This window comes from Zophobas morio, unplaced genomic scaffold (genome assembly GCF_036711695.1).
Source record: "Zophobas morio isolate AGI-343-1 ecotype UQ-CSIRO unplaced genomic scaffold, CSIRO_AGI_Zmor_V1 ptg000002l, whole genome shotgun sequence".
Taxonomy (NCBI): Eukaryota; Metazoa; Arthropoda; class Insecta; order Coleoptera; family Tenebrionidae; genus Zophobas; species Zophobas morio.
The window spans coordinates 25,914,062-25,939,706 of NW_026972107.1; the positions used below are offsets into that span (position 1 = coordinate 25,914,062).

The 25,645-nt window shown below is 32.6% G+C and overlaps 1 protein-coding gene across 6 annotated transcripts in view; it reads right to left on the bottom strand.

Moving 5' to 3' along the window:
* The window catches only part of LOC135131743 (uncharacterized protein), a 228,195-nt gene that overhangs the window by 31,057 nt on the left and 171,493 nt on the right, over window positions 1-25,645 (bottom strand). Inside the window, exon 2 of one of the 6 annotated variants that reach the window (XM_064059625.1) lies at window positions 18,676-18,887. The exons of the other annotated variants lie outside the window; for them this stretch is intronic. Within the exon in view, the coding sequence (XP_063915695.1) occupies window positions 18,676-18,747 (72 nt within the window). The 5' untranslated portion in view covers window positions 18,748-18,887. The remainder of the gene's footprint in view (window positions 1-18,675; window positions 18,888-25,645) is intronic. 6 annotated transcript variants of the gene reach the window in all.

The window sequence follows — 25,645 nt, forward strand, 5'->3', positions numbered from 1 at the left end:
AATATCACGATATAAGACACTGAGATCAAATTAATCACGCACTTAACGAGGCTTTTAGCGACGTCTGATTAACGTAGAGTCGATCACGTGGTATTTTTAACGCCGTGTTAAAAGTTTAATCGCAATCAAATATTTAATTGAGTTTCTGTAAACCGGGTCTGGATGGATACCAAATATATTCATTTAATCGTTTTCGTTAGTTTTCTTGCTCATGAGTTTTAACAAAATAAGAAATTGAAAAACTCTTGCAAGAAGCAGGTGACAATATAATTTTGTTTTCACTACAACTTACTGACATAAAGTATAGAAAATTTTATCTTATTAATTAGAACGTGAATTGAATTTCTTAACGGACCGAGTTATAATTTACACTTACATATATTCCTTATATAGCCGCCAACAACATGTACCGCTTTTCTCTTTGTTTGTAACTTGATACATCAAACAAACACATCTAATATGTTTTCGAAATTTAGCTGAGTCAGCATACAATATTGAGAATAGCGTTTAGAGGCCTACGCCTTGCGTAAATGTACAACAGCGATTTTTTAAATTACATTTGGCGTCAATATGTTTCCAGAGAACGACCATTATGTAAAAACCCGATCTGGCAAAGAACAAAAGCCGCTAACTCGATTGTTTCTCAAACTGAATACAGAAAGCTCTTTACAAATGATGTATAGCGCGCGTAGTAGTGTAGTATAGGCCGTAAAGCATTCAATTTATTTCATTGCAGTAAAAGTTCCACGCTTCGCTGTAAATGGCCAAAATGAGAGAGCGATTTATTTACCACAATGAAACAGACAAGTATCTATAACCACAAGCCATCACTTGTTCGCTGTCGTTACTAATGTAGTCACGCCATTTCTGATGCTTATCAAATTCAGTCTCGCCGTAATACGGTCATGGGAAATCTTTTACCTTTCCGATGGCACAGAGCAGCCGTCATTAATGGAAAAAAATACCGTGTTAACATGACCTGCACGCATTCGATTTTAATTGTACGTCAGTGGGGGTTGATTTGTGGGCCTACTTGGATACATCTATGCCGGATATCGCACATTAATCTTAACACTTCTCGCTCCAACAATGTGAAGCTTGAAATACGTTCTTTTTAAGATCGATGGTGGAATCGGAAGGTTCCCTACATATTAAAAATCCAAATCTTTGAATAGCGGGACTATAATAATTCCTGCGCGGTGTACTATAAAAATTCTCATCTACCGAGCTCGAATATTTTTAAGAGCGGTAAAAGTATTCAAGATTTTCTTTTATGACCATAATAGGCAACTTTTTACTTAATTAAGCAACGCCGAGATTCTGATGATGAGTTTTAAGGTGCTATAAGTCAGTTCATAAAGAGAGTTTACTTGAATAAAATATTATAGATGTGCATAAACGCAAACGGTTCCGGTATTTAATTCCTTTGGATGTTTGGAGCGAAAAGTCGGTTGATGCGGCAAAAAAGACATCAAAAGCGGAAGCCGAATGTTAAAAATCTAATATTGGCGGAAAGCTGATGATCAGAAAAGACAAATCACCAACGGTTCTTTCAGACGATCGTTAAGTGAAGCCCTTAAACGAAATCTAATCGAAATAATACTTCGAGAAGTTCTTTTTTTGCGTGGATGAACGATGCCCTCGGCGACAGTACCGTGATGTGAAAATCGATGACTGCAGCCCAGAGACAAAGAAACTCTTCTTAACTGTTAAATAAGAATGTAATAATGACGGTTTGTTTCTCTCTTAAGCAATAAAACCTGTATATATGATATATGTATGCAGTATTGAATATGAAACATTTTGTGTTTATTTTGCTACTTCTCCCGGCGCCTCCACCATTTCGAGATAAAAACTTTAAGTTGTAACTATTTTTCTTGTAACAAGTGTAAGAAGCGCAAGTTATTTTCTTCGAGACGTGAACATTTGTCGAGCTCAAAAATTATCATATTAATCTGAACTCATCCAAATCGATCTGTCTAGAATCTTAAGACACAGAGTTACTGCTATCCGTTAAATTCTCTGAATTCACAAGCAAATTTTAAATGGAACCGTATGACCCTTATAAGACGTCACAAACATTTAATTTTTCCCTTGATTTTTCCTGTCTTTCTCCTTTCCCAAGTAAAATAGAAATTGGATAACACAAAACCTTGGAAACTGAACACTTTTGAATCTGATGAAATACAGTATTATTTAAACCGTGTTTATGTTGTGCGTACTGTAAACGCCTCCTAAAATTATTTATGCACATTAAACTCACGCTGACTTTGGTGATGAGCACAGTCAACAAAATTAACTGAAATCAGAAGCAATGAAATCAAATCGAAATTAGCTGTTTGGAATATTACTAGAAGCCAACTCGTAATTCCACAGGTACTTGACACAACAAATCTAAAGTAACTAATAATATAATGTGAAATAAAGGGCATGTTTGTAATATTATTATTGTAGCTATAAACGATAATGAGTTTCTTTAACCATCGTGTGAAAGAAGTTAATTCTCGAGTGATGATAATTACGATTAGTGAAAAGATGCTTCTACTAATGGACAACAATGATGTAATTGACAGAAATAAAAATTCAATCACTTTATCTACCCTTGTGGTTAAAGTGCTACTTAGCCTTTTATTTTGTTATTTTGAGTCTATCAAAGGACTTTTTAACATCTGCTAATTTTAATGAAGAATGGATTCAATGACGGTTATTGGTAATAATTTATTACAATAAGTTATTTAATTACTTCTGTCAAACATTTTAGGTGTAGATACGCAATATATTATCTTTTCATTAAAATTCGAACAAAGAAATAACTAAAACTGGTCCAAAGCATTATGAGCCTATGAAAAGTTTGTCTAGCTAGAGACCCAGATATTATTAAAAAAAAAATAATAATAAATAAATGATTCCTCTGTCTGACGTTTAACAGTTACATGAATTGTTTCTATTTTATAATACTGAATAAATTTGAAATTTTAGTGAATCCGTTAGAAAAAAAAAAAAACACTTTCGTTTCATTGTTAAAAATTATTCCACGAGTAGTAAAATATAATATAGTTCTACGTTTTCTGCATGGAATTTTCGGTACACTTTCAGAATGGTAATATATCTCAATTATTAACAAGACTTAAGGTTGTAAAATTTTAAATATATGTCATTTGTCCACAACTTTTTTATATAATGCAAGGGAAGTTTAGTATAAAACAGTTCGTGATCATCCTTTTTTTTTTAATTTTTGCAAAATCATTTTCATAAATAGTAATTGAAATATTGATTTTTTAAAATATGTGATGTAAATTTTTTTTTTTGAACAAAATTTAAAAAATATACGACAATGAACTGTTTAAAAAACTGTCCTCGCATTATATAGTGAAAAAAAATCATAATAATAAGTATGTTAATAATGGAGATATTACATTCTGAAAATGTACACCATAAGAGACAAACGTAGCGACTCCTCTTAAAAGTGAGATTTTATTTTGTGTGGGAGTGCGAAATCACACGAACAAAGTAAAATCACTTTTAACACGAATATCATACACTATTTTAATAGAAACACTATAAAATGTAATAAAAATGCTTAATTATTGTGTTCAAATAAAAAGTCATCAAGTTGGTTTGGACTGTTTGTAAACATCGCGAAGTAAATATGTCTACAATTATCTTTAAATTTAATCGATAGCAGCTGACAACGTGGAAATGTCAATTATATAGAGCAGCATGTTTTCAAAGGACGGAAAGTAGCAAGCATTTCATAATTTTGTAATTTTACGGAAAACTAACATTTTGTCCACGACGTCTTTATTCCTTATATATTATTCCAACTCTAAGATACTGTATTCACAAAATAATTACATTAAAACTTTCATAAAACAAGTAAGTAAGTTAGACTTAGTTTGTAATATATCCAACTTGTCTCGGCAAGAACATCAATCTGCTTATATTCACCCGGCGCATCCACCATTTTCAATAAAACCTCCGAGATGCAAATGTATTTTGTTCATTAAAAACAAACTTTACTGAAACGAATGAATGTCTTTTGAGAGATGGCCTTTACATTCATTCTCCTTTCAACCCATCAAAGACATTCAAAATAACTTAAAGTTGCGCCACAATGTGTACATTTAATTCTCCTTTAATGAAATGTAAACCGGATCCACCGACGAAATGTGATGACGTTTGCAACAGGCTAGCGTTTTGTGATTCAAATGCAAATTCGAAACATCAAATAAATTGCTTGCCAATAAAGCACTTTGTTTAATAGTCAAAACAAAAACGAGAAACAACTACACAATAGCGTTCAAAACGGAACGCTTTTAATAAAGCTAAAAAAGTACAGATTGAAAACTTGGAAATGTTCGTAATTTGAAACGAGAAAATAAAAGCGGCCAGACCAAACTTGCGCCGTAATAAGACGTGTTTATCTGTGCAGAAGCATTCCTTCCTGCAATATAATTTGTTTCGATTATATCTCGAGATCCTTCGCAAATATTAAGCTCAGACACTTGGAACTTTTCAATTATTCGGAACCGGCTGATCCGCGACGCGCAGCGGAAATTAAAGCTCATGCATGCACAAACAAGAAAATTCCGTGATGACGCGCCGTGCTCTAAAACGCAGAACGACTATTTTATTCAAATATTCAAACCACGTTTCGTATAAAAATAAAAAAAAATGTTCTAAGTATTTGTGAACGATTCGGAATAGTTATTTACGCAACCGCTTAGTTATAAATTGTGTAGAGGTAGAAACGTAGGTCAAGAGAAAAACATGAAGTTTTAAAAAATTCTATACGGTTTAGATAGTACTTTCTTTGTCCCCTAACCCTAACACCTCGTGTATGTCAGTGCGTATTTTTGTATAATACCTTATTTACTTATTAATTTTGATAGATACCTATTGTACATATATTACTAGTAAATAGTTATTTACATCACAAGCGCTGAAAGTAATGAATAGCATAATAGGAGAGAATGCGGCTCTACGGCACAACCGGAGAGCTGCATGTAAGCGAGTTATGCTATTCGGTTTTGGAGCGAGTAATGTACATAATTTTTTATCCTGCTTTTTCAAAAGTGTACCATTAAAAAAGATGAGCGTGGTCCCAAAAGTTACCTACCAAATTTTTTGACAAATAAATTTAGAAAACACGGGTATACTCTAAATGCTAAAATCAAAACTCGTACGAAAATGGCACTTTTTACCATTTTAAACTGAAATTACCGAATTAGAATATTATGAAAATCTTTTTTACATCGGCAATTTTGACATGTTGAGTACTTCATAATTGTATTTTCTATTCAGCAGCTCTAGATCTTATTTGTGATTTTCAGATATGGCAGTACAGAAAATATATATTACTGCTTTCTAGAATTTGAAGTCTCAGATTTTAATCAATTAAAATGACAATCATCCGTTTTCTTTATTCATAGACTAAATTTATGACTCTAGAAACTCACGTCCAACACATCACTAAAATTTAGAACAGAAAAACACTTTTCGATGACGTGAAATTTATTCCATATTGCTATTAAAAAAATTACACTGACGTCGAATCTAAAAAATCTGTTGCGAAAACTTGAAAAAAAGCATAATATATACTTCAAACTGCACAAAATCTACATTAACGTTCAGATAGCTGCAATAAATTGTTTTTTGATGATACTTGAATGATTCCATGTTGCAAATTGCATCTTTATCTTTTTTAATGAAAGTAAATGTACTTATAATTACATTATATCCGGCAATTTTTTATATTTTGATTCTAGTTAGCGATGACGCTTACGTCAGCCGTTTGAATTTCACTGTTGACGTCTGTCTCATAGCCAACTAGGGCAGAAATTTTAAAAATCATACGGTATTAGAAAATATGTTTTATAGGGCGTCCCAGTTTACCTGTTCCTCATTTCAGACTCACTTGAGATATTAGCAATGGAATAGGTAAACTTAGAAGTCATCATTTAAAATATTTTAAAGCATTGTCTCAAAGGGATTACATATTGAATGTTATACCACTAAGAAATAAAAAAAACTGTATGTAAACCACTTAAAAACAGACTGTACTATATTTAAAAAAAAAAAGTTAATATCATTTCCGAAAAAGCTAATACCGATATAATGATACTCGTGCAATTCAATTGTTTGTGAAGAACAGAAAGGGGCCAGGAGTAGCACATGGGCGTAGATATAAAAATCCGACACAAAAAGACTGCTAGGAAGACTATATAAGCGCTGCAACGAAAACTGACTTCAAGATCGCAAGAGGCAGAATGATCGAAGAGGCAATACCATGTCCTATTACAAGAAGAAGACATTTCTTTGTGTTAATTATCTTTTCTAATTTTCAAACGTTCTTCTATTGTTTCATATAACTGAGATATTACAGTGACACAGAAAATTTCGGACACCCGGTATACGACAGTTTATTCATACCAATGAACGAGTTCTTAAAGTTTCAAAGAAGCTCATTACGCAACTTCTAAGATAAATTCCAAAATTTTGAATTTTTATTTCTCGAGCGTAAGCTAAGTACATAGTAATTGATTCCACCGGGCGACTTGCCAGTTCCATGTTTTCTCGACGTTTCATGACTCCTAAAGTCTGAAAAAAGTGGTCTCCCGGTTCCGTGTGTCTGTTGTCTGGCGTCTCAAACGATTCTACTTTAAAATGATTTAAATGTTATCCGACAATATATTTCTATACTTGTGGTGTTCGAATCCGCTTCAAGTTTTTTCCCTTAACGTCCAAATTTTCGTAAAAAAATTTACAGAGTACCCTAACATTTTACCACTAACACGGAATATGAGTCTGTGCTCCTATGAGTGAAGGAGATAACAGGGTATATGTGACCTCATGCATTTTTTGAAAAAGTTTTTCCGAAAATTAGAAGAACACCATTGTGTAGATTCGAAAATAGGTAAATCGTAAATTTTGATTCTGCTAGCCGTATTTTTTCGAATAACGTTTAAATGTTAAAATATAATAGATACGAGGTGGATTTATGAAACCATAATTATTAGAGTATTAACAAAAATCTGTTCAGACGTGATCATTCTTTCAGCGGGTACAAATATATTACATTTTGATATACAGCCACATTAATAACATTATGTTCCTTAGAGTTAAAAAAAAATCGATAGGACTTTCTTACCTGATCAATAAAAAAATACTTTATTCGTTACAATTTTAGGCATCCTGTATATTTATACATATTTATGTAGTTTCCAAAAATAAAAACATTGTGTATGTATCTGGGTACATTTCTAAACGAACATTTATACATCAAATTTTTGGAATGAGATTCACAAATTTTTGGTTAGTATAAAGAAACAAATTTTAATCATGTTGTGTATTCAACGTTAGTGTCTTACCTACATATAAAAAATGTTCGTTATGTAAATTTTCATTATGTATATATTTTTTTCGACACCCGTATGTATAAAAATAATAAAACTGTTGTTATTAAACCAAAAGCAAGTCACAACATAAATAGTTTTGGTAACAACAACTGACAATAAGATTTAGGATGCGTCTATCTTCAGATTTTGTTATTAGAGGTGAAAATACATATATGCATTTACCAATAACAACATAACTTAAATAAAAGGTGTTTATATTCCAGGCATTTCAAGCTGTTAAAACGCAGCAAAGTATATCCTCGACGCAACCTATCTTATATAGGGCATCGTAGGGATTTGTTTTGGGTCCCTTATTTTTTTATTAATGATCTATCTTTCAGGACCAAGGGCAAATACATTATTTATATCGATAACAGTACCATACTTGGAATTGAAAGAATTTGAAAACTTGTGCAATGCTGCTCTAAATTTTTAAGATCTTAACGATTCAACAATCATACAAAAAATTATGTCTGATGGAACAAATATATTGAGGAACAATCAAACAGGATATGTAAAAATGTTTGTGGTTAGAAATTTCCCACGGACGGTATTTATTGACATATTTGAAGTTGCATATTCTTCTGTGAATCACTTACACTTAACATACGGCATAGTAATTTGAAAAGTCGTAAGAATAATTATAATTCAAAACGAATGGATTTGTTCTTTAACACTGGTACTACACATATCAAAGGTCTTTTAATGTCTACTACATTGTTCATTTGGACAAAATAAAATTGTCATCGCTGTGATAGTGTTTTACAATCTCAGTTAAACCAATTAAAAATTATTGAAAATGCCACATAGCAGGTTACAGGTCGTCTTAAAAATCAGAAAAATCAGACTCTGTTCCTTGTTTTTTGTAATTTTGGAGCGCTCTAGCGTGCCTCAGATTTCCCAACAACGACCACTCCCTTGGGGCCGGCTGTGCACCACATGTGAGAACAGTGCACTGCCTCTGCACTATACTGTTTTATTTTATCGTCGTCATGAAAACTCAAGCTCGCAGGCAGGGCGAACCTGGACGTGCCGCGAAAACCAAAGGAAGACTCCTCCGCCTAACAAGCGCAACACGTGGTTTATTTTATGCTTGCGAGTTTAAGGCGCAAACCTTACCTGTGCAATTACCTCAGGGGTTGGACATAAAATTCCGGACGGGATCGAAGCCGTATACAATAAATGGAGGCGCTAGCCTATAATGCCGACAACCAATAATCAAGATCCTTATTTTTATCGGCTTGACACGATTTGATAAATGGTTATTTGATTAGACTGTGGGGATCCCACACGTGCACTTGTTCGTCCCCGATGATCGAATCAGCCAATTGATACCACCCAAACTAATACGTTTGCTGTCTAGTTAGCGCCATCAAATAGTGTGGTGACTTATGTGTCTTTGGTGGAGGGTATGGGTTAATACAGCAGTGGTTAATGAAATTAGTTTAACAGAAGCCGCTGCTTTGTTGATGATGTGTAACTATACATATAAAATTGTATAAGCGGAAGATAGGAGTTGATCCCAACGCCAAAACAGCGTTTTTTTTTTTGTAAATTATATTCGGTTAAGGTAACGAAGTTGGCCAGCAAATTAAAGTATCTATTCCCGTTATACCTAATTTTGTGTATATTTTCCTTATATTTTTCGGTCTCGTCATTTTTTCTTTGCAATCTTTGCGCAGAAAAAAATGGGATGCTTTTTAAAACATTAATTTAGAGGTATAATTGTACCCTTTTTTGTAACATTTAAAAATAAAATGAAAATATGTTAAACCTTTCTGGTTCTTTACAATTCTAGTAAGGGGAATACAGAAATCTATTCTTAAAATTGTATTTAAAAAAAATTGTTTAAGTAACTACGAAAATAAAATAAAATGACAACAATAACGATCTGATTTTACAACTACGACAGCTATGTTGTTATTAAGACAATAATAGCAGAACTACTTGTATATACAAATCTAGTTAATTCAATACTTAATTTTAAAATTAAATTTCTTATACACGAAAATGATAATTCACTAAAAATGTTTTATTGCAAATCTTAAATTATTATTAATGTCTGAAAATATTACAGTATGACATAATTCCGAAAAAAAAAACTAAAAAAGTAAAACAAATGAATGTTAAACATTTATTGTTGAAATCAGATCGTAGTATGTTTATTAATACTTCTAGTCAAAATTTCTATTTTGCATGTGTTTGTTAATTGCAAACGAAAACATATTTCAACGCACAACGAACAGATTTTTGTAAATTGTCTTCTGCCTCAAACTTATGAATTTGTGTTGCCGTTGTGAGAAGATTTTTTAATTTCTGTGCGTTATTTTGACAGCTATTTTTGAAGATTATACTGTTCACTATAAGCAATTAATTAATTTCTGAAAGCATAGTGCAATACTCAGAACAAATTTTTGTTTTTCACGAATTTTGTAAGCCTCAATTATCTAACGTTACAATTTAATAAATTGGTTGATTGTAGATTTATAACACGACAAGGTTTAATAAACATAACAATTTTATAATCAATAAAATTGTATGTTGGTAAAATGTCGAAGGATAATTGGAATAAGAGCCGTTAAGTAGAACGGAAATTAGACTTCAATTGTCCAGTTATCACTATTGAAGCCTTTCATTTATTTTGTTATCAATTATGTCGTTCAATTTCGACTACAGTCGTAAATGCTGTCTAATATTTTATTTCGACGTTTTAGCGGCATGGCGAGACAACTTCCACATTTTTAAAAATACAAATCCGTCCATTGAAATGAAAAATTTGCCGTCCGTGTAATAAATTTCCAGATAAGTTGCCTCAAGAGCGCGGTTGTAGCTGACCAAACAACTCGCAAAAAATTAGAAAACGCGATTCGCTGCACAATACAAAATATGTTGAAAACCATTAATCTCGCGAAAATTGAGATTTATAACTCGCGACGACTTCTATAATGGAGCTATACGTATTGTTCCAGAGATAATAATTTTTGTTCAGACACCTTAAAATTAAATTTATCAACACGAAAGTCTACGCACCGGAAATCATTAAAATATATTTTTCTCAAAGTATTCATTACGAAAATTACAGTCACCAGCAAAGTAATAATTCAGCTCGTAACTAAGTTGGAGAATAATTAAACTTTAGCTATAATTCACGTTAATGCGCGCTCCGTTTGATACAATATTGATGATTTGAAAACATCGGTGAAATATTAAAGGCGCTTGTCACGACGCTGTGTCGAATTTTTCGAATGTCTAACCGGAGTTTTTAGTATGACGTACGCGTATGCGTATGATATTCACAGCGGTACCATAAATAACAAGCACGTTGACAATCCCGGAGGGATTTGCGTGATATAGAACATGTCAATTGGTACAAATGCTCAGAAACGCGCCGACAAAACAACCACACACGTTCAGGATATACGACGCCATTTTTATATATCGGCACCATGAATACATAATATTTCAGGAGAGAAGTAGATGATTTGGTGCATATTTCCGTCTAGCATTACTTGGCATAATGAGAACTGTTTCATTAATTAAAAACAGTGACAGAAATAAGCTCATTCAGAAAAATTGTAGTCATTTAGATAGAAGTTTCTACACCTCTAAAGCACAATAATGTCAAATGCATATGGAAACGTGTTTATTGCAGTAAATTCATATTCATAAAATTTCTGAAATGACGTTAACTCTCTGGTGGCGGTAAGGGCACTATTTTTAACGTGTACAATGTAAGACTGTCATGGATGAATTATGAAAAATACAGATGGAAACAGGAAACCTAAATTTTCGCATTCAGCAAGCCGTAAAACGTTGTAAGCAAGTGATACTGACATTCGTTAAATTGTTGATTTTTTCTTTAGTACGTCATGTGACTGCATGAGCTATGTGCGTCATTATTTTTGGTCATGACCGTCAACAGCATTATTTTATAATGACTATGACCATCACCTCAATTAACTTTAACTTTTTTAACCACAATTTATTATCTGTGGAAATTGAAAATACTAAAATTTACATAATGGGAATTAAAAAAGAGAGATGCTAATTATTTCTGTATCGTTTAAAAAACATGTACGTTCACATAGAAAATTCTGTGCGTAACATATTGTATGAAGTTTTATGGCCATAATTATAAATACATAATTACTTTTAAGTGAAATGTTTTTGTTCCACTTATTCAAACAATACTGAAAAGGTTATTAATGGCAAAAATCAAAGGTCCACTCTGATTATGGAATTGTAACTATTTTCAGAATCACCATTGAAAGATGTGGCGAATTTACAGTTAAAATCCTGCGAGACAGTGAGCTGGGATACAATGTACATGTAACAAAAGTTTTTACTCAATAAAATTATTTTATATAACCATGCCCTTTGCAACCTTGATTAATGCCAAAAACCAGTTTCAAAGACTGTGTTTAAGTGTAAGTTAAAATTAGGAAGATGTTAGAGGAGAAAACAAACAACTAATTTGGACCAAAAAATTAACACTATACAGGTAAAATTTTGCATAAATGCAGAATATATATAGTTTAGCTAATTGTTTTCGGCTGCGAAATTCCCGTAAATTAGGATTACACAACATTAATTTAGTTTTACTGGACTCCCCTTATATTCTGCACAACGCAAAAGTTATTCTATTAATTTCCAAAAAAAAAAAAAAAAAACTGCAAAAACACAGTATTATATTACTACATGATATTCGCAATTTAAGTTATAATGGTGATCGTGACGCTCATTTCTCACACCATTAAATTACCATCAATTTTCCATTTTACACTACTTACGATTATATTTCCATCGTTCTTTTTACTTCCTCATATTGATTTATCTTAAGAGAGCTCCATTTGGCTAGAAAATTCTGGTCAGTGTATTTCTTAATGACCTATTATATTTCCGAGTGTTGGCCCAGGGAGGTATTATAGTGAGAAATGAATGTCTAATTTCCTGTTTCTTAGCTTCTAAACGATAAAAATATGTACCTATCTTTCACTGTAGTCTCTCAGTGATCTCTCATTAGTTAGTGATTCAAAAAGTAAGGTAAAAGAACAATAAAACCAATTTAAATTCCAAGCCTTTTTTAAGATATTGCAATAAATGGTATGATTATCATTATATTGGTGCTGATAAAACGTTACCACAAATTTGTCGATTCATCCTCCATAACTGATCGATGACGTCTACTCAGCCTAGCTCTATTTTTTAGTTTAACTTGTTTTATAGGGTTGCTTTTACCTGTTCTCTTTACCTTTGTATACAAGTGTTTTAAAACTCAAAACCTCTGTGGGTCTTGCAGTAGGTTAAATTGAATAATCAAAGACGACAGTATATGCACAAAGTCTAAATCATGATACTTTGTTATACTGAAGATGAGTTGGTTTATCCTTGACTTCAGTAGCACTCTAAAGCTTATTACACTCCCAGTCTAATTAAAATCCGTTTTATTCAAGCGATGAAACTCTACTCGCATCTGTAAACAAGAAAAACAACCGCCCCAGAAAAAAGAAATTATCTCGGTCATCAACGAAACCACCTCCCGCTTTCGCTATTAACAACAGCAATAAAAAATTCAACATTTATATGCGACGCGCATCCCGACTGCTACTTAGTAGTTACTTCATTACAGTATGCATTCGTGCATTTTCCACAACACAAACAGAAAAAAAAACAAGGAACGCTAGAAATAAATACTGGACACTTTATAAGCATTTGTCAACGTCGAAACGTCGGCGCGAAAACTACTGCTTGCATAATATTTCTATTAATTAAATTCAATCGGATGAAAAGTTTTGGAGCATACAGATTCTATAATGGAAGCCTGGCATTATTCTGACGCACAATATCGTTATGAACGTAGCTGTAGGATACAAAAACAGCATCAGGGTCAACCCCCACGCACAAAAACTCTATTCCGAATGCAGGTCGCGCTGGTATCACTACTCTATAGTTGAATTAATATGAGGTTGTAGTGTGGAGAAGGCGCGGTCTTTTAATTTAATTGGGCGATTCAGTGAGGGATAAGGATACGTTTGTTTTCGAAGTGATTATTAAACGAGTGACTCTGAAATCCTATAGGGGTGAAAAGTTTCGACTAAGATAAGGTGAGTTAAATAAACGCCGAGCTGTTATTGGACGAAAAAAATTAAGAAAGGAAGTGTTCGTTATTTGGAAGTTGGATATGTTTTAACGCGACATTTTTCAAATATGGTATGAATGGTTTGAATCACCCAGACAATCATACAAAAAATACGGGGTGGTTCGCTATTTATTGCCTATGATATGCAACGTGTTCATCAACATATAAAACGATGTTGTTGTTATTTGTTGACAAGTAAAGCAGGCAGATAGGTCAAAGTGTTGCAGGGTGCCAAAATTTGTTGGTTAATCAGTAAATTCAAGAATACAGCTGTGACCACTAGAGACTTCAAGCTTGACTGTCATAATCCAGGAAGACACTAAGTTATTAGTTTAGAATATGGTTCGCTAAATATTGGAATAACGTAAATAACTAAGCTTAGAAAAGCTGGTTGCAAGATGGACATCGAGAAAAATAAATTTTAAATTTGATGTTTTTTTTTTGGTGCCTATGAGTTTATTTTAAGAAGATGAGTCTAAAACACAGTTTGTATTATTGGTTGAGCTTAAATGTCATAGAAAGGGCGAAAAAAATTACTACAAAAAATTGATCCACGGTCGTAACCAAAGTTAGGCACAGCCAAAGTGATGTGGAATCAATCAGACAAATATTAAAAATCACGGCGCGACGTCAGGTGATAAATTTGACTGGCCGACTGTGCAGGCGTTTGATGGAATTCAGGATTTATCTGAAAGATCATCGCCAAAAATTGTGATGTTGAAGAGTCATTTTTGATTTTTAAAGCATTTTAACATCTAAGAGAACTCATATAACCAAGGAAAACCTAGAAAAAGTAGTCATTGTTATTAAGAATTCCCGAAGTTGGAGGCCACGACAGGCGATCGGACGGCAATGAGCATAACTTTCGCGATGCCGAAGTCTGGTCATAACAGAATGTCCGTGGTTGTGATAATCATAGTGTATTTTGAAACATGTTAACAAAAGTAATCTCCATAACAAGAATGATAATAAACAATGTTTATTTTACACTTTGCTCCTTTTGCGTTTTGTTCGATATCATCAATTTAAGTGATGTTTCTGTGCAGTGCTCGCACGGTATATTGAAAGAGCATTGCAAACGTGCCACTTCTCCAAGAAAAATACTATTAGAATTTAATTTTCAAATTCCAAAAGAAAAAATAACAGAATTGCTTCTCGAGACATTGGAATTTTGAAGATCTATAGTTCGCAAAAGCCAGTACCACGAAACAAAATTCAAAACCCCTTGGACGACGAGACCAAGCATTTCTATTTAAATTTAAACAGTCATGGTAATCTAAATTTTGATACAGACCTTTATAAAGATTAAGAGTTTAGTGATGTAGAATTTTAAGTTTGTATTTTTAATTATTATTTATTTCTTATTAAACATTAGTACCAACAGTAATAATAATTTACTTCTAATATTATAGGAATAACGCTTCCATCATTAATATTCACTTTATTTTCAACCCCAATATCTGTAGATGTTGCTGACAATACAAAATAAATTCACTTATCAGGCCCCATAAAAACGGTGTAACTTGAAATACATCCGTTTACTAAATTTGTATCCGAAATATATTTTTCAAGCAGTCGACATACATCCTTTTGCTCAAGCAGCATATTTAGCTGATATATAGAGTCATTTAATTTTCTTATGTAAACATTCGTTGTTTTAAGAAAAAACAAGTATGCACAATAACCTGAGAACAAATTTCTGTCACTGTTCTAGAAATCGCCGGCATAAAAACGTCAAAAATAAGGAAAACCAACATCACATTTTTGCGTTTCCTGTAAAATGAATCTTAGTGAGATATACCTTTTTGCTTTTTTTGCCACAGACATGGCAATAATCATTTTTTATCAAACTAAAAAATATTAATAAACAAACAAAAACTTTTCTTTACCTAAACTTATTAAAATTCTACTTTTCATCAGAAAACAAAATTATAAAATATAGTTTAACATTAAACAAACAAAAACATATTTGTTCTTCATATTTTTATCAGTCTTTGTTCACAAATCTTTTAAGAAACATTAAAAATATTAATTCAGAGATTTAGATATTCAAATAAAATCGACATTCTTCTCTTAAGCTTCTTGTAGAAAAAAGGTTATTTAAACAAACAAAAAAGTTATTCTTTTCTTGTTTTCTTTTTATTTTTTTGAACAAGTTAAAAATCACACTATAGTAGAGGCACATTGGTGTATCAAGTAGCTCGGCACCTCTAAACATGCTCGGAACACTCGTTGGTGGTGTAACTAAATAATGCCTTGTACTTCTATTTGTTCAACTTCCACCATGTTAGAGGGTCGACGTCTTTTTCCACGTGTTTTTCTGCTAAATATTCTATAACAGTTTTTAGGGTTAAAAGATGCACAGGATTTTGGTTAACTAAGAAGAGGAATCTCATCTTCTTCACTGTCACTCGTATCCATTAGTTAAGTCAGCAGCGGTTTTGGGGTCTTCCGTTTCACTTATTCTGGAATGCTTCACATTCGAACAACGTGAATTTGGAAGTGCATCTGTTTGAATGTCTCCAAGCGAATCCAAAATATGCTGCATGACAAGATTTTTAGTCGACGTAACTTGACTTTATACCTGGGATCAATGAAGGTCGCCGTAACAAACAATGTTTCATTTTCTAAAACTAAAAACTTGCTATTGAGCCCCTGTTTCAAAACGGCTGTCATGTTTCGCCAATGTGTTCCTCGGAGGACTCATCAAAATCATGAAGAATTCTTTCCAAAGTGGCGTTTAAGGGAATCATTGATGATACATTATTCTTTGGTTACTTCTTCAAAAGGTCTTAGAACATCGATAAGTTCTATGATCATCAATTCTTCGGAAGTCAATTGGTGCTGTTCCATTCAATAGCATACTCTTCTATAATTTTGAGGGGTGTTTGATTAAGCTTTTTCTGTAATGTTGCAAGCTCATCTTGAGCTGTATTCGAATCATGAAAATGTGTTACTTTTTTTGCAGCCCTTCTTTTAAAGCATTTTGAATCTTTTGTGAAGTACGGTTAATATGTTGAACATTTAATAAGGAAACGCTTTTTTTCATATTTGCGCCTGCATCTCGAACTACACATGCTACTTTTTGTTTAGGTATTTCCCATGACGATAAGATGCCTTTAAGTTTACAAGCAATATAAAATGAACGTTTATTATAGTCTATTTGTATATTCTCGATTATTATTTAACCTAGTATCTAGTAACATGGGATCAAAATCTGAAGTTTGCGTTAGGTTCTTAGATTCTTCTTGTTCCCGATATGAGTAACAGAAGATGAGAAAAGCAAGTTGCTTGTCCAGCGCTAGCTTGAGGACATCTTCTGTATATCTACTTCAAATATTTGAACTAAAATTGCGTTATAAATTGATTTAAATTCTTTTTTTATATACAGTATTTTCCATAATTTGAAGTTACGATTTTTTGTTTACCACGTTTAATTTGTGTGTTTAGGTATTGTAGTAAAAATTAAATGACATAAATAAAGGTCCTTATTGATATATTTGTATGTATTATAAATAACACTTCTTGCCACAAAGAAATAATGGATATTCCAATCGAAATTTTCTCATAATTGATACTGAACCAATGAATTAAGCAACGAGTTTAAGTTCTACTTTGAATATTCTAAATTTTATTTGATACTCAATTATTTGATATCTCGTTGATTCATTCTGAAATATCGAAACTGAAATAAAAAACAATTACACAAGCTGTTCTGTGTAAATTAAATGACAAACATATAAGAATTCAGTTGAACACGTTTTATACTTTCGTTTATTTATTACTTTATAGTAAAATAAAGAAAAGAAATCGGATAGTAAATAAATATTTAAGTGTAATTTTAATAAAATTTTTCATTTGTTTTAGTAAATATTCCCATCACTTAGCAGGTTAGACGCGTACAAAAAGAATCCAAGTGTTTATTTATTTTATCTAATTTTATTCCTGATGTTATGTTTTATTTATAATTCGCTGAAAATCTGACATAAACATGTAACAAAAAAGTAACTGCTACTTTGATATTATTAGTTTTACTTTTAGATGTAATGTTTAGAAAATTGGTTTTATATGACAAATTTTCATATTAGTACTAGCAATGGATTTTACGCAAAAATTTCAGCTTGGGATTACAGAAAATTTAATTTTGTCATAACACGGGAACTAGTTTAAAACAACAAGTAGTATCGACGTAATTAACTTTGTACAGTATTGACGTTCGACAAGGTTACCAACACAACAAGTATTATATACACAGAATTTTACATCGAAATAACGTTAAATGGCAGTGGTAATAAACACGGAACAAAGTTAATTACATTAATATCCTGCTTTTCGTGACAAAAATGTGACAAAGTTCCATTTTTCATATTCCGGATGAACTTCCTCGATTTATTTTTTCCGGTCGTGTTGCCTCATACACAAATTCTATGTAACACAATAAAAAATGCTTATGTTGCAGTGTTTTAGCAAAGAGAATAATTAATATTCAAGACACTTAAAGAGGATTAAATTAGACAACATACAACATATTAAATATAAATTAATTTTTAGATTTTGTTTAGTCGGATGATATCCACTTAATTTCGTTGATGGAATTACAAACCAAAATAAGATAACAATAATTGCTAACTCAAATGTCTTTTCAGCCGCATCTACGCTGGTATGCAGCTTCCTCGACTGGCATTTAGAAGACATTTGAGCAACTATTACAACAAAAACTTAAGTAATAGGAACACATTTTCGTCTTCCCGTTCTGTACTATTTCAGCAAAATAACCCGTTCTTTTAAAAACAAATTTTCAAACACCATTTAACCACAACTCTGTTTTAAACTCCAGCAACTTTCTTATTTTCCTCTCATAACAAATGCGAACTTGGTTAGTTAGTTTATGCTCTGGAGACAAGTCAAAACAAAATTAAGCGTCGTCACACCAAAGTCCCGGATCTCAAAGCTCGACCATATACATTTCAAACGAGATGACTTCGAAACGAGAATGGCCATTTTTTAAAAGTTATCATTGCTACGCCTGAAGAACTCCAATTACTCAAGCTTAGGACGAATAGTTGTAAAGTTGAAAAGAAACTTGGTAAAAGATAGCTCACGAGTTTTTTTCTAGATTATTTTCTCTTATTTATTTACCTTCCGCAGCATGTCCTCGAGCGAGTCCATGTCGGAGCTCCCGTTGTTATTGTTGTTGCTCGGCTGGACCATGAGGCAAAACCCTGTTGACGATGCCTCCACCGCCGCCGTCGCCACTATTGAGCTTTTGTCTGCGGTATTCGATTCACGTTTTACGCGTCACTGTTTCATCTTGGCGTTTAGCTTGCAAACTCCTCTCTTGTGGTAATTATCTGATCGGGTGCACATTAAACATGCGGTAAGATTAGGATAACGACGAGAGAAAGTGCATTAGTACGCACTGTTATCCAGAAATAAATCGATTTAGACATAGTACAGTACAATTATGTGGTGGTGGCAAAAATCTGTACCTACATTACAAAAGTTCAAGGGGGCAATAATACTACATTCAAACATGCTAGGATGGGTGCTGTAGTAGGATAGCGTTTCTTTGAAAAATACAAAAATAAAAGTTACAGTAAAGAGGTATTTACTCCGTAGAAAGAATCTATAGTAATCTATGTAAAGCTGTCGGTTTAAAACATATAGAGCTACCACAAAATTATTGTTAATTTGTACCATTTATAGTATAACTGAAGAGGATTGTTAACCAACGAAATCGACATATATGTAGTAAATAACAGTAAGCTAAGAAATATGTCATTTTCAGACAAGATTTAGTTTCTAAAATATACGGCAACGTAACTTCCTGAGAATGATTGTTTTTATTGTTACAGTAACTGCAGTTTGCATTACAATAGAAAATCCGTATATTACTCATAGTCCTCAAAATTTGTAGAAGTTAAGTTTTTTCATTGGTTTGTTAGTGAAATTTGTACACTTTGTTATGATATCGTTTCTAATTATTTATAAAATTAATAAAACAAAAAAGAAAATTACGTCAGAGGCCCCTAGATAACAGCACATCTGAAATTTCACCATTAATCTGGAATTGAATAAGTTTCATATTTGGATATTTTTCACTCGTTTTTGCATTTTTGGACGGTCACAGATGCGACATTTCAAAAGCTTCTCACTCTATACATGTAAACTCCCGGAAGTTTGATGTTAAAAGCTCGCGGTCAGCGCGTCAATGTTATTTTTTGATCGTTTTTAATTTGATTGGTGGTGTGTTTGAAAAACTCTGAATGATCAGCAAACGAAATTGGTTTCTATAATTGGTTTTCGTTTGTCCACCAAGTGGGGAAAATGGCATTCGTTAATTTATGAACAATCTCATTAATTCGGGTCGGTCGCGATAGTCCGGGCAGCGCGTTGTATCTGTCGACACGAAGGGTCCGTATATTAGGGACAAGGGCCATGTATGTTCTCTTCGGCAATGTAAAAGGGGTAGAAATATCCCCATTAGGTTCGGCATGTAACAGGCGATGACAGAAAGTGGGTCGGACTAATCAATATTTACCCGAACTGGAGTGAACACGCTCGCTCAGAGACTACTTATTTAAAGAATAATGCAACACTTTCGCTCCTGCAATACGACTGCAGGATTTGATTCAACATCGTTCGGTCGAAAGGAAATTGGTTTGCTCGTTACGGAGCTCATTTGATGAATTTGTCAAGATATAAACGTCACGTAGGGACTTTAAAACGCCTTCGTCACTTACGAGATAAAAAACAAACATCGTTCGAAAGAAAAACTGCGACGCGCATCTGGAACGTTGTTATCTCTTAAAGATTTGCTTAAGGGTTTTTTCTTATAAGAAAGTCAAATTCACGACGCAGAATTACAATAAGATGTTGTAATTCGCGATATATTATACACATATACATTTTCACAAACGTAAAAGTAACTTTTTGCCCAAAAATCAATGCTTTCAGCTTTCAGTTGTCACAATACTCAAATCAAGATTAAGTCAAACACGATATTATCAAGACACTGTCGACGAGTTTCAATACGAGTAGCTATGTTGTCATCTTCTCAGATTAAAGACGCTTACTTACTAATTACGTCCTAACGAATACTCTACCTGCGGTTTCCCCCACCACCCCTCTTGCGACTAGGACGAACAACTTCGAATGCGGTATCGAGTCTCTGTTAGAATTTCTCTTTATTTTTAAGTCTGTAAACCCACAGGTATGCTTAAACATTTACAGCTATTAGCTGATTTTACCAACTTTAAACAATTTTCGTTAACCATACGGTCATTTTCAGAAATGTTAGTTGGTTTTTTGAGTGTGCCGAATTTGAGACAAATTTATATACATTTCCATATCAAGTTTCAGTCACCCAAAAGACTGAGGATTAGGCATGAAAATCATTTTTACTTTGGTAAAAAATTTTTACGAGTTTTCAGTCTGTTCGGCAATCCAAATATAATAGAGCTAATTAAAAAAAAACATTGGTAGATTTGAAAAGCCAATAAGTATCCAACATATCTTTGAAAATGGAGGACAGTTGTGTGAGTTGGTGAAAGCTGATAATAATAACTGTAAGCTGTTAAATACCTACCTGCGGGTAAGGTACATTAAGAAATAGGGGAGTAATTAGTAAGTTAGTTTCGTATTAAAATTTCGTGTGGTGTGAGAATAATAACGTGTTTGAGTTTGGGTCAGTGGACCAAAAATTGCCCTTTGGGAATCGATCAGTGCGATATTATCAAATTTTCTAAAATGCAGTGAAACTTAATCATTCGCAAAACAAACTCAATTTTAAAGACGCTGTTTTTAATTTAGAGTAAATAGTGTCAACTTCAATTACGTTTTGCCGTTAAGCACCTGCTAAAGTGAATGTAATTTGTAACATAATTTCTCATATCACACCGACTAATTTCGTTATAGTACAAAGGCAAAATTTCATTGTTTTCTCAGTATTGTATCAAATGCAATCTGTTGTTGATGCGCTTGTACTAAATTATGACAATTCAATTATGCATTCATGCAACACTAGCAGACAGTGCATTACAAACATAAATCAGCAAGTGATGGATCTTTAATATTTGCATAAATAGTCCTAAATGTTAAACAAACTCTAAATCCTGATTTATCAGAAGTGTATTTTACCGTACCGTTTGAAGTCTGAAATCTAATTGAATGCTTAGAACTTGCGTAAACGAAAAAAATTTATGTAAAGATTATTTTAGAAATTAAAGTGTTAAAAATTATTAGCAAATATTGTACAGAAAATAAAATTTAATAAAACCATCGACCAAAAAAGAATACTTTGAAAGCTGATAAGGTCATGAAGATTGAAAAGCTGAGTTTGAAAATAACTCAAACTGTGCCGGATGATTTTTAGCGGGCATAGCAATTATTAATTAGAAAGCTACCCACCCAATAACCGCAGACTCTTATTAATGTTTTAAGGTACGGGCCAATAAATGGATATACCCTTGACAAAATTATTTTTAAAAAGTATGAAACGTGGACCACTAATGAAAATTAAATAAACAAGACGAATTACCATCTATCGATTTAAAAAAATTGGAAAAGCGCAAACAATGTTTTGTCAGCTCTTGTTTACAAATAAAAATAATCTGACAGCTTTCCCTGGGTGATGAATAAATGATGGATTAGAAAGAGGAATGGAAGTATTGCTGAAATTTATGAATACAAGCCCCTGTCAATTGGTGATAAATGCCTGATAATTTCACTAATACTGGAAACAAAAGATTTTGTGAAAATATTTATTACAGGTATTGTTTATTTTGAAGCAATAGGTCCTTGTACAAATATTCTAAATTTCATTAAAACGTATTTTAAGGAAGAAAGAAGGGTTGAGAAAATCGTCAGAAAACTATTTCGTTTTTTACGTTATAAAATCTGTATGATACTTTGCTGCACATGTTTCACTCTGAGTTTCACGTTTACAGTTAACTTTACGTAGTTTCGCAAATTGTCTAATATCTCCTTTATGGTTATCAGACATAAACGTCACGTAGGGGACTTTAAAACGCGTTCGTCACTTACCAGATAAAAAAACAAACATCGTTCTAAAGAAAAGCTGCCACAAGCATCTGGAACGTTGTTATCTGCTAAAGATTTGTTTAATTTGGAAAGCGCCCTCCGAAACTACACAAAAGACCACTAAAGAACTCGAACAAAAAAACGAACGAAGGGGGACACAACGTCTTTGAGATTCCCCGCAAGTGAGTTAAGTAAACATCATTAATAAAAGCAATTTACTGCGTGTCGTTTCCGTCAGATTTCTTTAAAATTGGCAGGAAGAACAGAGAAGTCGGGGACGAACTCGACCGCGCCGCTTTTCACACGAAAACTTTTAAATTCAATATTCATGATCCCGAAAAACTGAAAGAAAGAGTTGTGATTTATTTGCCGAATCCAAGCAGGGGCTGCATTTAATTAAAGAGTTGTGCAGGGAAACCAACGTTTTGAGATAATAAAATCCACCCCATTTCCAAACATTGGAATGGAGAAGTTTCCTTTTCGAAAAAACGCTTATTAAAAAATGTAATATACAATTATTCTTTTTATATTTTAATGATGCCTTCCGGTCTTGGGAACGGTGGTATTAGGGAGCGTATCCGATTTGCAAGGAGCCGGCTCAAGAGGACGAAACGATGAAAACAGCCGGTACGGCAAAAATGTATAAAAATGTTCGCCAATTAGGGGAATTTTTCAGGCGAATTTACATGACTCTAGACGCTTCGCCAAACAAACCCCGTTTAATTTACTCCCGACAATATTAAACATTTTCTCTCCAACTAACAATGCAAAGTCTGCTTTGGCTCGCAGAGCTAAACCGGAACGTTAAAATAATGTCGAACTTCAAAGACACGATCAAAGAAAATTTTACAAAATAAAGTGACGCCAATTTAAAAGAAACCGTCGCGAAAAATGTAATGCTTTGCGTCTGACTGTGCTTCGGGCCAATAATTTGAATACGAGAATAAATATACAAATAAGAGAAAAAGCAATATGACGTAGAAAATTATTTTCAACATATGCCTAAATATTGATCAATTTTTCAGAGTTTGCTGTAGTCCTGGTCGGAAATTACTTTCTGAGATCTCGTGGATTAAATAAATTTAAAACAAATGAAATTTACTCCATTTCCAGGAAGCTGTTCAAGACAATTATAAAAAAATAACTTACGAGCAAAATTTGATTCAATCAATTTTTAGTGTGGATGAAAAATATGTTTTAATGTTTAAAATTAACACGAATAATAACGTATTGTGTTTCTAGACTTTTAGTGAAACTATTTGAGCCCGTTCTGATATGTCTTAATAATATGTTTTTAGATTTTTTTTTGAATTTAACATTTTTTTAACTATTCCACCTATGCAATCACAAAAATAAATAATTACTGAAGTACCAACAGTGTTGCAATTTGAACATTTTTTTTACAGATTCATTTAATAAATTTTTGTAATGATATAACTAGCGTTTTAGTGACGTTAAGTATTAATTTTTATGACTGCTTTTGGTCTGTTTCAAAACTGCACGGAAATTGGATAATGTGCATAAAACAAATTGATTCATATATTCTTTAGGAGAACTCTTGTTTGTTTGCCTGTTTTCTTTTGTTTATTGTCGATTTATTAGATAGATATAAAATTGATAACGTCACATTTGCCCTTTAATTTGTTTTTGACAACAAGCTTTTATTTTTTACAATTGTTCACTACCCTTTGATTTCAGAAAAGAAATGAATTTTTGAAACAATTTACTTACACATTATCTTAGAAATTATTTACATAAATTTTCAAGTTTTGGGAACTTGGTATGTGTGGTCAGTTTGCGGCAAATCAAATTAAATATTATGTATATTTATTTCTAGTCCAAATTTTCAGAGAATATTTAACAATTTTTTATTGAACTATCTTAAATGAAGTTGTATGTAATTTTATTAAGTAATTTACATTTTCTGGTCACAACTCTATTTTAAAATATTTATTGATAAAAATTTTACTTTTTGATTAGTCGAGTCAAATTTTCACGTACATTTTGAAATCATGACAACAGGGGTCGTTCATTTCTAAAAGAATCATACCGAGTCTTCGGTGTGAATTTGAGGTGTATGGAACATTTGATAGTATATGTTTCTTTAATTTCAGAAAATTGTTACTACAATTTTTAAGCGGTAAGTGCAAGGTGTGTTCGCCCGCATCGAGCTATTCGATTTAGAATATGTTTTTCTTACTGAAAGGTTTCTGTAAAATAAACTAGCTAAACGTACATGTGTGCCTCACATTATAGATAAATGATTCGTAAATTGCGTCATATTAAAGTAACAAAAAATTCATAACGCATATTGTACTCTTTAGATTAGTTAAGAATACTCCAATACCAACTAAAATTTAAACTGACAGAAACAAACAAAATTCTTTGTGTCTACAGGTCGTAATATATTTGTAAAACAAATATTCCTTTCATAATTTCAAAGTAGACAATGAATATACAAAGATATCTCTACTTTGGGAGTATTACAATTCGCAGCGGAAGCATTCTCACTGCAGGTGTCCTCCAGTTGCAGAAGTTTTCAGATGATAAGCAATATTGCAAATGCAGTGCATTATTTTAAGCATTACTTTGAAATGAGACAAGAACAAAGTAACGTGAAACTACTTTAGAATCTTCCAATTTATTGTTCAATATCAGCGCAACTTCTTTACTACCGAACATTTTATATGATTACTGCATTTGATCAAGTAATGTCAGTGATGAGATCAAGTTTAAATTTTATGGACTTCCGAAAACTATAAAAGATTTTATTATCGTGTCGACTCCTTCATCCTATATGTATAGAGTGAACTATTTCTATAAAAAACAAATCCCGTTTTACAGGGTATCGATTTCGAGCGTCCGAACTTAAGTGCTACAGTAAAGTGAGATTGCACTAGAGTTTACAGCTATTTGTAATAAAAATTCTTGAATTGAGGAAATTTCTAAACTATTTTGCACCAAAAAAAACAGGACTGATATATTAAAAAAAAAAAATGCTGTTAATCTTTCCAATACTCAATAATAGGGTGTCTCATGCAAGACCTATACGTTCCTAACTTTTCTG